This window comes from Pseudophryne corroboree, chromosome 11 (genome assembly GCF_028390025.1).
Source record: "Pseudophryne corroboree isolate aPseCor3 chromosome 11, aPseCor3.hap2, whole genome shotgun sequence".
NCBI classification, from domain to species: Eukaryota; Metazoa; Chordata; class Amphibia; order Anura; family Myobatrachidae; genus Pseudophryne; species Pseudophryne corroboree.
Window position 1 is genome coordinate 208788606 of NC_086454.1, and position 14086 is coordinate 208802691.

Here is a 14086-nt window from a genome sequence, read left to right on the forward strand (position 1 = left end):
TTAATTTGTTGATCATTAGTGTGGACTCCATGCATAATGATTTCAGAGTCCTTGTCATGGCAGGATGTGACACTGGTTTACTTAGTGTAAAGCACGGTCTCCCTTTTAACCCCTAAAATGACACTTCTAAGGAATGTGCTGCAGCTGCAATAAACTGTATTCTAGAGGAGATACCTGACTATATGGCTTTAAAGGGTGGAGAAAGCTGAGGAATAGCAACTATTGGGGAAATTTGAGTTAGCTTCTTCCACAGAGTACAGTATGTGTTTGCTGCAGTGGCGTAACTAGAAATTTTGCTCCCCAAAGCCCAAAAATCCCCCCCCCCTCCCAATTGCCATTTATAATTATTTTGAATGCGCTCCAAAAAAAGTTGGTTTGGCCTAGAGATGAGCGGGTTCGGCTCTCAAAACGGCATCTTATTGGCTCACGGATGTCACGTGTTTTAGATAGCCAATAAAATGCCGTTTTGAGAACCGAGTAAAACCGAACCCGCTCATCTCTAGTTTGGCCTCACTGGAAGGTATGTGGCATTGCAGGAAAAGACTGCTTTATTCCTCAGTTTTGCAACCTGCACACCCAGACATTGGCCACCACAGGAAAAAAAAAAATCCTGATTCATGCTCCTTACATTATTTGTCATTATTCCTTCTTACACATTATGCCACACTGCAATTCCCATTGCACATTATACCACACACCGTAATGCCCCTACACATTATGCCACACCGTAATGCCTATTACACAATATGCCACACACCGTAATGCCTGTGACACATTATGCCACACATCACAGTGCCTCTTACACAATATACTACAGACCGCAATTCCCCTGACACATTATGCCACACACCACAATGCCCCTGACACTTTATGCCATACACCACAATGCCTCTAACAGATTATGTCACACACCATAATGCCCATTACACAATATGCCACACACCGTAATGCCTGTGACACATTATGCCACACATCACAATGCCTCTTACACATTATACCACACAACGCAATGCCCCTAACACATTATGCCACACACCGCAATGTCTGTGATACATTTTGCCACACACCTTAATGCTCATGATCTGTGTTGGACTGGGGCATGAAGGGCCCACTGGGGAATGCAGTGGTAGGGGCCCATGTTTAGGGGTGTGGTCAGTCTCCATGGGGGTGTGGCCAGCCGCTACAGTGATTTGCCTAACTATTAGTGAATGCATGAGCTGGGCCTCTTAACAAATATATAAATACTGCTAGTGCATGCATGGTTATGTACAGATAAATATTGTCAATGCACTGTAGATAATACATTCTAGTCCTGTGCAGTATAAGGTAACACATGTATAATGTATAATTCAAACCACAGTCTGGAGCCTGATCACTAGAGGAGGGGGACCGGGGGTTTCCGCTGCACCCCTGTGAGCCAGTCCGACCCTGTCCATGATACATTATGCCACACACCACAATGCCTCTGACACATTTACACCACACACCACAATGCCCCTGACACTTTATGCCACATTCCATAATGGCTGTGATACATTATGCCACATGCCATAATGGTAGTAATATATTATGCCGCATACTGTAATGCCTGTGATACATTATGCCACAAACCACAATGCACCTGACACATTATGTACCAGCTTCCCTGAAATAGGAGGCAGAACACGTTGTTGCACTGATCATCCCACTCCCCAACATTATGCCCCACAGTAAGGCTTCTAATTACTTTTAAATTATCTGCTCATTGCCAGGGGTTTCATGCTTTGGGTTCCATGCTACTTGCCCGGGGTTTTATGCTCTGGGTTCCATGCTTGTTGCCAGAGGTTTCATGCTCTTGGTTCCTTGCTCATTGCTAGGGGTGGAATACTCATTGCCAGGGGTTTCATGCCCTGGGTGTCATGATCATTGCCAGGGGTTTCAAGCTCTGGGTGTAATGCTTGTTGCCATGGGTGTAATGCTCATTGTCAGGGGTTTCATGCCCTGGGTGTCATGCTTAATGCCAGGAGTGAATGCTCATTGCCAGGGGTTTAATGCACTGGGCATAATGCTCATTGTCAGGGATGTAATGCTTGTTGCCATAGGTTTCATGCCCTGGGTGTCATGTTCATTGCCAGGAGTGAATGCTCATTGCCAGGGGTTCCATGCTAATTGCCATGGTTTCCATGCTCATTGCCAGGTGTTTCATGCTCTGGATATCATGCTCGTTGCCAGGGGTGATGCTCATTTCCAGGGGGTTCATGCTCTGGATATCATGCTCATTGCCAGGGGTGTTATGCTCTGGATATCATGCTCATTGCCAGGGGTGTTATGCTCATTGCCAGGGGTCCATGCTCGTGACCAGAGGTTTCATTCTCTGGGTGTCATGCTCATTGCCAGGGGTTTCATGCTCTGGGTGTCATGCTCATTGCCAGGTGTGACTGCTCATTGCCAAGGGTTCCAAGCTCATTGCCAGGGTTTTCACGCTCTGGGTGTCATATTCATTGCCAGGGGTGAATGCTCATTGCCATGAATTTCATGCCCTGGGTATCATGCTCATTGCCAGGAGTGAATGCTCGTTGCCAGGGGTTCCATGGTCATTGCCAGGTGTTTCATGCTCTGGGTGTCATGCTTGTTGCCAGGGGTTTCAAGCTCTGGGTGTCATGCTCATTGCCAGGGGTGTAATGCTCATTGCCAGGGGTTCCGTGCTCATTTGCCAGAGGTTTCATACTCTGAGTGTCATTGTCATTGCCAGGGATGGATTCATGCTCTGGGTGTAATGCTCATTGCCAATGTGGTGTAATGGTCATCTCCAGGGGTAAATGCTCATTGCCAAAGGTTCCATGCTCATTGCCAGGGATTTCATGCTCTTGGTGTCATGCTCATTGCCAGCGGTTTCATGCTCTGGGTGTCATCCTCATTGCCAATGGTGTCATGCTCACTGCCAGAGGTGAATGCAAGTTGCCTGGGGTTCCTTGCTCGTTGCCAGAAGTTACATGCTCAGTGCCAGGGGTTTCATGCTCTGGGTGTAATGCTCGTTGCCAGGGGTGAATGCTCATATCCAGGGGTGTAATGTGTTGGCGCTGGGTTGTGGCTTGAACCGCGGCCAGCGCAGAGTGTTCTTGGCACTTTCAGGCAACGCAGAAGCACTGTGCAGGGACAAGGAAGTAATTCGCTAGAGGTCAAGTATGACCTCTAGCATCTGTCTCCTCCAAGGCAGCGGCCATTTTTGGAGGGACATTAGCAGATTTACATGCAGATGGATAGTCCGCATGGAAATCCACTGCCCCCCCAAGTCTGGCACTTCCAAGCCCCCGCAGTGGCTGTGGGAGCTGTAGTTACACCAGTGGTTTGCTGTATTAATATTACAGGCAAAATAGTACTTCTAGGGAGTATAAATGGTTATATCATAACTCCCAACATTCAGAATCTGCCAAGAGGGACCTTTCTGTGCGGCGAAGCCGTGCCCTCTTGAAAAGGGGGCATGACCTCAGGGAAAGGAGCGTGGCTTCACGACAATGCCGCAACCACCTGCCACGCCTCCTGTTTTCATCACAGGGGAGGTATGGGTAGCGCTCTGCAAGCTGCTGGCCATGCCCCCAGTCCCTCTGTCTCATGAATAAACACTGTGCGCATAGTGTCTATTCACCACTGCTCTGCTAAGCAGGGCAGCGAGTAAAGCAGGACCGGAGCCTCCCAATGGGCCTAATTCAGTATGGTTAGCAGAAGTGCGGAAATTGACTTCTGTGCATGCGCGCACACCAGTATGCACATGTGCGAGGACTTAGATTGCGATTGAACGTGATTGCAATCTAAATCCCAGTGGGGGGTGGGGATGGGGCATCATTGCAGCGTTTTGGGGTTGCCGCAGCAGCATTTGGGGGAGCAGTCCGGACAAGGGAGATGCAACCCAAAACATAGCAGCTCGGCGACTGCAGGCAGAGGGCTACTCTTAAGATGGGAGCACATTGCTGTTTAGCAATGGGCACGCATTTCAGTTGGGGGGGAGGCCCCGGCATGTGGGGCAGCCTTGCCCTATGCTGGGTGGCCCCCCGCATGCTAGACTTGTGCGATCGCCTCTGCCTGATTGACAGGTAGAGGCGGTTGCAGGGCGTGTTGGCAGCATTGGGACGGTGTTGCAGCGGCTTTAGGGGGTGGGGGGGCGGTCCAGACAACAGAGGCATGTTCGGACTGTTGCTGGGGCAGGTTGCGTAACCAAAAACATGGTGGGTAGCCGCCTGCCTTTGCAGCTAGGCTGTTTAGGCAGAGAGCTACTCGTCAGGTGCGAAAGCTTCACTGCCATGTCTGCAGGGACGGGAGGGTGGGGCAGGACCCAGCAGTTGGGGTGGACTTGCCCTGTGCTGGGCGTCCTTCCGCATGTCAAAGATTTTGATCATATGATCAGGTCTGAATTAGGCCCTATGTCAGAACTACCGTTGAGAAATCTTGGAATGGCCATTGAACTGGCTTTGAATGAATTGGACAGAAATGTGAAAGCAAAGCAACCTACTAGTGCAATACATTTGTGGGAACTTCAGTAAAAGTGTTGGCAAGAACTCCCCAAACAATATTGGGTTTGAAGAGTAGGAAGAATGTTACAAGTGTGTTTGGTGGTTATAGCTGCATAAGTGGCTACCGTGATTAGTTAAAAATTTGGATTCGATTTTATTAAACAAAATTAATCTATGATTTCTTTTTGTATCTCCAATTGTTTATTTGTTCTATGCTTTAATTTGAGAGTACATTGTGCATAAATTTCAATAAAAACACCCCTAAAAAAACATTTTGGGGATGTTCTACATCTTTTAACCAGCAGTGTATTTTTGAGCTCCTAATAATAATTTTGGAATATTAATAATCTTCTATGTGTTAGAAAGTGCTCCAGTGAATTTAGCACAAGGCTGTTTCTTCTGGGCTGGGAGTCCCACATTTTATATGCAGGCACATTTCCTCTAGGAATTCAGCCAGCACTAGGCAGACTATTGCTGGAGCAGTTGGGAGGTTGATGTTAGTGTGCGCCATCATAACAGTGTTTGAATGCCGGAAATAGCAACCATAATTGTGCCTAGATCTGCCTACTTTTAAACCTTAATTGTACATTTAAGTTTGTAGTCCCGTAGGGGTGTGTATTAAAATGACCAATGCAAGGGCTATCGTATGTAAAGTTGATGAGCACACTGTATTGGCATTATCTCTCTTAATTGATTCAAAGCCTTAGAATATTGTCTGTGTTATTTCATGTGGTATATTTGTGTTTTATATATTTTGAAGGACATTGATAACATATATGCCAGACATGAGTGCAGAGAATTCAGATTATTAGACTTTACCCACTTGGATACAAGGTAAGTAGGCCTTATTTATATTACTAATCAATTAGACATAAACTAAATGTAATCAAATATAAAATAGATCACACATTTTTATGACAATGTACAAAAATTCACATGGAAATACTGCCCTAGAAAAATGTAGAAGCCACAGCATTTAAAGGAAGACTGGATTAGATCTGAGATCTATTGTGGCTGTACTTTTTGTTGTTTGTCAAATGCAATCAGAGTATCTCTATAATGAGTCCCTGGGTCCAAGGTGGCCCACACCACACACCCTGAACCCATACATGATACTTACCTATTCGATGTCTGGTGCCAGTGCTTCAGAAATCACCGGGAACATGGCGCCATGGTGCTACTCTGGCAGTACCATGTTCTAACTTGTAGCGTGCCTGCAGATTATGGGGGTCATTCCGAGTTGATCGCTCGCTAACTACTTTTAGCAGCCGTGCAAACGCATAGTCACCGCCCACTGGGGAGTGTAATTTAGCTTTGCAAGTGTGCGAACGCCTGTGCAGCCAAGCAGTACAAAAATAGTTTGTGCAGTTTCTGAGCAGGTCTGAAGTTACTCAGCCGCTGTGATAACTTCAGCTTGTCCGGTCCCAGAATTGACGTCAGACACCCGCCCTGCAAACGCTTGGACACACCTGCATTTTTTCCAAGCACTCCCTGAAAACGGTCAGTTCACACACATAAACGCCATCTTCCTGTCAATCTTCTTGTGATCGGCTGTGTAAATGGATTCTTCATTAAATCCATCGGCCAGCAACAATCCGCTTTGTACCGGTACGACGCACCTGCGCATTGCATTGCATACGCATGCGCAGTAGTGACCTGATCGCTGCACTGCGAAAAACGGCGGCATGCGATCAGCTCAGAATGACCCCCTTGTGACATCACGATGCTGCCTGCTTTTGCACTGCGTAACATAGATGTTGCAGTGATTATACAGTAGTAATGGATGACTGACACTTCCTTTTTTGTGCTGGGCGCCTCTGTAAAAAAATGTTTCTCTAGCATCCATAAGGGATATTGGGGACAGATTAGTACGATGGGGTATAGACGAGTCCAAAAGAGCCAGTGCACTTTAAATTTCTTCAACTGGGTGTGCTGGCTCCTCCCCTCTATGCCTCCTCCTACAGGTCAGTTTAGAAAAAAGTGCCCTCAGTAGAGGATGCACACTCTGCAAGCTGCAGAGTTTTTCTTCAATTTCTTATCAAGTTTTATTTCTCTTGGTATGCTGTTTGGGCGTGGGAGTTAGGGGGGGAATTTGGTCACCGGCCTCTTGAGGTGCAGAGCCGCTTCGCCGCTGCAGGACCACCGTGGCTGTTTGTTCAGTGGGGTATGGCCCTTGGCTGTCGCAGCCACAGCATGCCGCACACCCCTGACGCTGCCTGAAGGTGATCATCAGTGGTGAGTACACGCCGGGGACCCCACTAGGGGGGTCCCCCAGTTCACTGTGCTGCTGAAGCTTGGGTGAGGCGTACGGGTCCCTCCTGGGGAGGACCCGCTGTAGCCCCTGCGTGAGACTGGCTAAAATACATTGTACCAAGCATTTATGTGAGGCTACAAACATAGGGAGACATGGCCAGTATAAATATAAAACAGTAGCCCTGGCACCATGGGGGGGGGGGGGGGGGAGTTACATGAGAGTGGGCTCAGCAGCACTTTGGCGCCTTTCTCTGCATAGCGGCAACAGCAGCCTCAACAGCTCCTCCATAACAGTCAATGGATCACTGGTACCAGGTGTAGATGGGGAGAGCCGCTATAGTGTTCACAAGTAACATTGATTTCGATCTAGGGCCAGGGGGTCCTTCAACGCAGCTAGTGGCACCAGAGTTAAGCCTAAGAAACCAGCTGTTGCCGGATCTCAGGATCAGAGCACCAGTTCTGGTTTCTGAAGGACTTCAGCATGACAGTGGCCACCCACCCCGAGGGGATCTCATGGTGGGAGCTCAGTTACATCACTACATCTGGGACAGTTCCTGCCAAGTTGCTTGGGTAAGGGACCTTATGTCTCAGGGTTACAAGCTGGAGTTCGACAGTGTTTCAAATCAGGCTTACCAACAATGTTTCAAATCAGGCTTACCAGCTTTGGAAAATATGAGAGGTACGCTGCTACTGGCCATCAACAAGTTGGTCCAGTCCCAGGTCATTGTTTCAGTACCCCTACAGCAACAAGGACAAGGTTACTACTCCAGTCTGTTCGTGGTACCAAAACCATACGGGTCGGTGAGACCCATCCTCCATCTGAAGTCCTTGAATCCTTACCTGAAGGTTTTCAAATTCAAGATCGAATCTTTGAGAGCAGTGATCACAGGCCTAGAGCCACAGGAATTCCTTGTGTCCCTGGATATCAAGGACGCTTATCTCCGGTTCACCCTACTGAACGATCACTATCAGTTTCAGGCGCTACCCTTCAGCCTGTCTACAGCTCCGGGGGTGTTTATGAAGGTCATGGCGGAGATAATGTTTCAGTTCAGTCAATGGGGGGTCAATGTAATTCCCTACCTGGACGATCTCCTGATAAAAGCGAGTTCCAGTGAGCTTCTACTGCTCAATATAGATCGCACTATCCAACTTCTGTCTCGCCACGGGTGGATGCTCAATCTGCAGAAGTCCCACCTGAAACCGTCTCAGCGGCTCCTGTTTCTGTGAATGCTACTGGATACTGTAGCACAGAAAGTGTTCATCCCTGAGGACAAAGTGAGATCACTTCAAGAAATGGTTTGCATGGTTCTCCGACCTGCACGTGCATCCATTCATCTTTGCATAAAATTGTTAGGAAAGATGGTGGCCTCGTACGAGGCGATACAGTTTGGGAGGTTTCATGACAGACCTTTCCAATTGGACATCCTGAACAAGTGGTCTGGTTCCCATCGTCAGATGCACCGGATGATTCGGCTATCGCCCCAGGCCAGGATTTCACTCCTGTGGTGGCTACAGTCTTCCAACCTACTAGAAGGTCGACACTTTGGGATTCAGGATTGGACCCTCCTCACGACGGATGCGAGTCTGAGAGGATGGGGAGCTGTCACCCAGGGGGAGCAGTTCCAGGGCAGGTGGTCTGCCCCAGAGGCCCTACTTCCAATTATGATTCAGTCATCCCCTCTACTCCGGGATCAGGCAATCCAGGTGCAGTCGGACAACGCCACAGCAAAAAGCAGAGCCTGCATGAGAGAAGTGTCAAAATACTCCTCTGGGCTGAAAGAAATGCAAGAGCACTGTCCGCGATCTTCATTCCGGGAGTGGACAACTGGGAAGCGGACTTCCTGAGTTGCCACGACCTCCACCCGGGGGAGTGGGGACTATACCCTCATGTGTTTCAACAGATCATAGACAGGTGGGGATGTACACAGATTGACTTGATGGGCTCTCGGCTTAACAAGAAACTTCAATGCTATTGCTCACGAACCAGGGACCCTCAGGCAAGTGCAGTGGTTGCGCTGACATCGCCTTGGCCTTACCAGCTGGTCTACCTGTTTTCTTCGATTCTGCTGATCCCAAGGGTGTGCAAGCGGATCAGGCATCAAAGAGTGAGAGCAATCTTGTTTGCCCCGGATTGGCCCTGAAGAGCGTTTTACATGGCTCATATGGACATGTCCGTAGATGACCCTTGGCCTCTACCACTATGAAAGGATCTTCTTCAAAAAGGACCGTTCATTTACCCGGACTTACGGCGGCTTCGTTTGAAGGCATGGAAGTTGAGCGCAACATCCTAGCTCACAAAGGGCTTTCCAACAAGGTCATTGCCACTATGTTGCAAGCCAGAAAACCTGTGACATCAAAACACAATCACCATATCTGTGTGTACTGGCGCCCAAGATGGCTGCCTCACCTTTTGTATGCTGATCATCTCCATAAAACAGCTTAAATTCACCACAACTGACCTATGAATCATCATAAATATCCAAGGACTTACCTTGAACTTGTACTGCTCTACGCGGACATTTCATCAAAACCAACGGATTGCATTCCTGCGCTGAGATACACACTGGATTGAATCCTGGACTGAATCCTCTGCATATCTCCACTGAGAAGTCCTTCAGTTTAGCAGCTGCTGTACTCTGCATTGGACATTACCCAGATAAGGTACTGTGGATTACAACCTATCTTTGGATACATCCAGCCCCTCACTTAGACATCATCCACCTCTGTTCTCTGAGCAACAAATAACTGACTTATTGCATTAATCTACTAATATCAGTATATTCAGGCTCTGAATTGCTGAAGGCTCACTGTTTAAAATCAGGATCCATTTCCAGGACACGTTATCACTACCCACACAAAAAAAAAAAAAAAAGTCTACTTCAAAGGACTCTCACACTGAGACTTTTCACACCTACACAGTAGGAATTGGCTTCTAACACCTTTCCAAAAGGCTGCCTATCCTAGGATAATTGACTAAATCAGCAGTTATTTTATTTATTACTTGCTTCAAATATACACAATAGGTTATAGCAATAACTTTGTTCATAATCCCATTTGTCATTTTGGATCACATACCGAATTGGGGGAAAACAAAACACAAAAAGGAAAAAAAAAACCAAAAAAAAACACTGCTTTCTCTCCCTCTCTCATCATCATATGCAGCTCAAATTTATAGTAATCTGTCATTGATGACCAAATGTATACGTATTGCTACAGCTTCATTCTTTCACTCCGCCCACCACGTTCTGCAGTTCTTATCACACCATCACAGGCTTCTATTCTCCAATCCCTTGGCATTTTAAAAAGAAAACACAGGCGTATTCGTGGGAAGCGAGCAGGCCGGAAATGTATTTCCCCCGGTAACCATCTAAGTCCTTTGCCCACCTGCTCACCCCCATACTCAAAGAACAATCAAATAGAAGTGATACCCAAAAGACGGCCCTGTGTTTGGAAGGACAGAACTGTCAACTCTCACTTTGTGACCCCCATACCCAGAGCTCCTGCACTTAGCATAAAGAAAACTGAAGGCCCTCTGGTATGCCCAATCAGGTCAGTCCTTTGTAATGCCAGATCTATAAGAAACAAGACTGCAACAATTGCTGACCTTATTGAATCTGCAGATCTTGCCTGTATTACAGAGACCTGGCTAGATGGAAATGCAGCACCTATATTGGAGGCTGCAGTACCAACAAACTACTCTTTCATCCACAACCCAAGACTGGACCGCAGGGGTGGCGGGGTGGCTATCTGCTTCAAAAAAGAACTTAAACTTAGGGTCCACCCTATTGAAACTACTCGCTCATTTCAGTGCATTGCTGCCCGGAGTTCGACAGGATTAGGTTTCAGAGTACTTCTCATTTACAGGCCACCTGGAGATGGAAAGATATTTCTGCAAGAAATTGCAGACACTGTTGCTGGCCTGGTTCTGGAACATCAAAGATGGCTCATCCTCGGGGATTTCAATGCATGGGTGGATGATGAGCTCTCACGCCTTGGCCAAGACCTCCTGTGCACAATGAATGGTCTGGGCTTCACACAGGTCATTCCCTCTGCCACACATAAAAGTTGTCACACTCTGGACCTTGTCTTTCAGATTGGATTAGAAGTCACTGACCTAAAAATAAACCCAGTCATCTGGTCAGAGCACTACTCCCTCTGGTTCTCAGTTGCAACCCCTCAATTAAGATCTCTGCCCGTGGAGTTGACCAGGTATCGTCCAAGGAGGGGTATGACTCCCCAGGCTCTTGCAGCAAATCTGGATCTCTCTGCTATACTGGGTGCCTGTGTGTTAGGGTCTCCTGCCCTGTGCTGCCACGTCGTCATGGCAACCGGGAGACAAGTGCTAGCGGAGTAACCTGAGCGCAGCTGATACTCCGGTTCGGGTCTTTTGCTGTGCAGTGGTTACAGGCTCTGTGCACGGCAGGGGATCCGGTGCTGGTTTTTGTGCTCACAGTCTGTGAGGTCTGAGTGGGGCGTGGACAGCACCTGCTATATAAGGCCTCTTCTCAGGTTAAGCAGATGCTGCTGAATCTTTGTTGGTTAGTTAGTTCCTGAAAGTTAGCCAGTACTGTGTAGCTTTGTATTTGTTGTTGCTTACTGCATATAGGCCTTGGGATTTGGTATTACACTCTGCCAATCCAGACCTAGCAGTAAGACTGGAGTCAGTCGTTTAACTTGCTGGGGTTCTTTTGCTACTCTGCGAACTTAGCAAGTTTGCGGCTGTATTCTCAGACTTGCTTGCCTAAATCCTGTCTCACTGTGCAAGGTGTTCTGGTGTCAGTTTAGTGGCAGTAAGCTGAACCTGTGCACTGCAAGTGAGGATTAGGATTGTGGAGACTCTCCTTGTGTCTATCATTCCATCTCTGACCAAGGAGTTTACTGCCACACCCGTTGGTAACCCTTTAGGGTTTTGCTGTTGCCCTTAGCAACAGCATTTCGGGTTCTCTACGTATTAAAACACAACATCTTGCTTTTTCCATCTGAGCATTCTTAATACTAGGGAGACACCCAGTTTCTTAGCCTCTGGGCTTCTCTGTTCACTTTGTGTTTATTTTGTTACCCTATCACCTTCTGTGTACGTAATGTCATATTCCCCAGTCTGTCTGTGAGTTCATTTGTTTTGCATCCCTATCTGTTCAGACACCAGTACATTCCTGCAGGCACTGGTGTGCATAACAGTTCAGACACCAGTACATTCCTGCAGGCACTGGTGTGCATAACAGTTCAGACACCAGTACATTCCTGCAGGCACTGGTGTGCATAACATATTCAGCAGCCTAATACTCCTGTTGAAATTTTGTGGGAATATGGAGCATACCCCTCAAAATACGTTGCAACAGGTGGTCGATGAGGTGCAGGTCCTGACTCGACAATTTAATGATTTGTCCATTAAAATGCACACCTCCCAGGCCGCTGGCGGAGCTCCCGTAGCAGCAGCACCTTCAGGGGTTAAGGAGCCGAAAGTAAATCTCCCGGATCGTTTTTCTGGAGATCGCTCGCAGTTCTTTTGTTTCAAGGAGAGCTGCAAGCTATACTTCCGGCTTAGGCCTCAGTCTTCTGGGTCGGAGATTCAGCGGGTGGGCATAGTGATTTCCTTGCTACAAGGAGACCCACAGGTCTGAGCATATGGGTTGCAGCCTGACTGTCCGTCGCTTAAAAGTGTTGATGCTTTTTTTGCGGCACTGGGCATGTTGTATGATGACCCTGACAAGACGGCCTCAGCCGAGGCTCAGATTTCGATCCTTAAGCAAGGGCGAAGGCCAGTTGAGATTTACTGTACGGAGTTTCGGAGGTTGGCCCATGATACCCAGTGGAATGACCCAGCCCTGAGACACCAGTACCGAAGAGGTCTTTCTAACCAGATAAAAGACCAACTGGTACAATATCCCTTGCCTGATAGCTTGGATCAGCTCATGCAGTTATCCATCCGGGTGGATAGACGGCTGAGAGAGCGTAGGCTTGAAAGGGAGACCGAGGTTTCCTTCTTTCCCAAGGGAACCTCAGACTCTGAGGAATTTTCCGAGGAGCCTATACAGATTGGGGCTACCCGCCTCTCCTCGCGTGAGAAGACGCGGAGGAGACAGCAGGGGTTGTGTTTGTACTGTGGGAATAAAGGTCATGTGGTAGTATCATGCCCAGAAAAGCCGGAAAACTTCAGGGCCTGAGGGTGATGGGAAATATCCTGTCAGGCCAGAAGTCAGAATTTCCCAAGAAGACTTTTATCATTCCGGTGACCTTGAAGATCCTCGGTCAAACTGTCAAGACTGAGGCCTTTGTGGACAGTGGGGCCGACGGGGTTTTTATGGACCGCCAATTCGCCCTGAAACACTCTGTTCCCTTAGTACCCTTGGCATCGGAAATTGAGATTTGTGGGTTAAACGGGGAACCATTATCCCAAGGTAAAATTACCTCTTGCACTAGCCAGATTTCTTTGTTTATTGGAGCCACACACTCTGAAAAATTGTCCTTTTATGTGACTGTCTGTACTTTTGCCCCATTGGTGTTGGGGTTACCCTGGTTAAGGGCCCACAATCCTCAATTTGACTGGGTCTCTGGGGAGATTCTTAGTTGGGGTACTGATTGTTTCAGGAGTTGCTTGAGCCTTCCAGTCAGGCTCTCGCAGCTAAGTTTGCCAGGATTGCCAAGGTGTTATGCAGATTTTGCGGACGTGTTCTCCAAAAAAGTTGCAGAGGTACTACCTCCCCATCGCCCCTATGACTGTGCCATTGATTTGTTGCCAAATGCTAAGCTTCCCAAGAGCAGGTTGTACTCCCTGTCACGTCCTGAGACTCAGGCTATGGCAGAGTACATTCAGGAGAACTTGGCTAAGGGATTTATCAGACCTTCACAGTCTCCAGTTGGGTCGGGGTTATTCTTCGTGGGTAAAAAGGACGGTTCATTGCGACCCTGCATCGACTTCAGGGAATTGAACCGTATCACGATTAAAAACTCATACCCACTGCCTCTCATTTCGGTCTTGTTTGACCAGCTTCGTACTGCCACCATTTTTTCTAAGATTGACCTACGCGGGGCGTACAATCTAATCCGAATAAGAGAGGGGGATGAATGGAAGACTGCCTTTAATACCCACTCAGGGCATTATGAATATTTGGTGATGCCTTTTGGGCTCTGTAATGCCCCGGCAGTCTTCCAGGATTTCATAAACGATGTACTCATGTAATATTTGGATAGATTCTTAGTTGTATACTTAGATGACATCCTAATCTTCTCCCATTCCCTGGAGGAACATCGGAAGCATGTACGCTTAGTCCTCCAGAAACTCAGAGACCACCGGCTTGGGGCGAAGCTGGAGAAGTGCGAATTTGAAGTTCAGCAAATCACATTTC

The 14086-nt window shown here is 47.7% G+C and overlaps 1 protein-coding gene across 1 annotated transcript in view; it reads left to right on the plus strand.

The window, feature by feature from the left end:
* Nucleotides 1-14086, plus strand: part of LOC134969339 (capping protein, Arp2/3 and myosin-I linker protein 3-like) — a 1162896-nt gene that overhangs the window by 41502 nt on the left and 1107308 nt on the right. The window contains exon 4 of the mRNA XM_063945252.1: nt 5248-5321. Within this exon, the coding sequence (XP_063801322.1) occupies nt 5248-5321 (74 nt within the window). The remainder of the gene's footprint in view (nt 1-5247; nt 5322-14086) is intronic.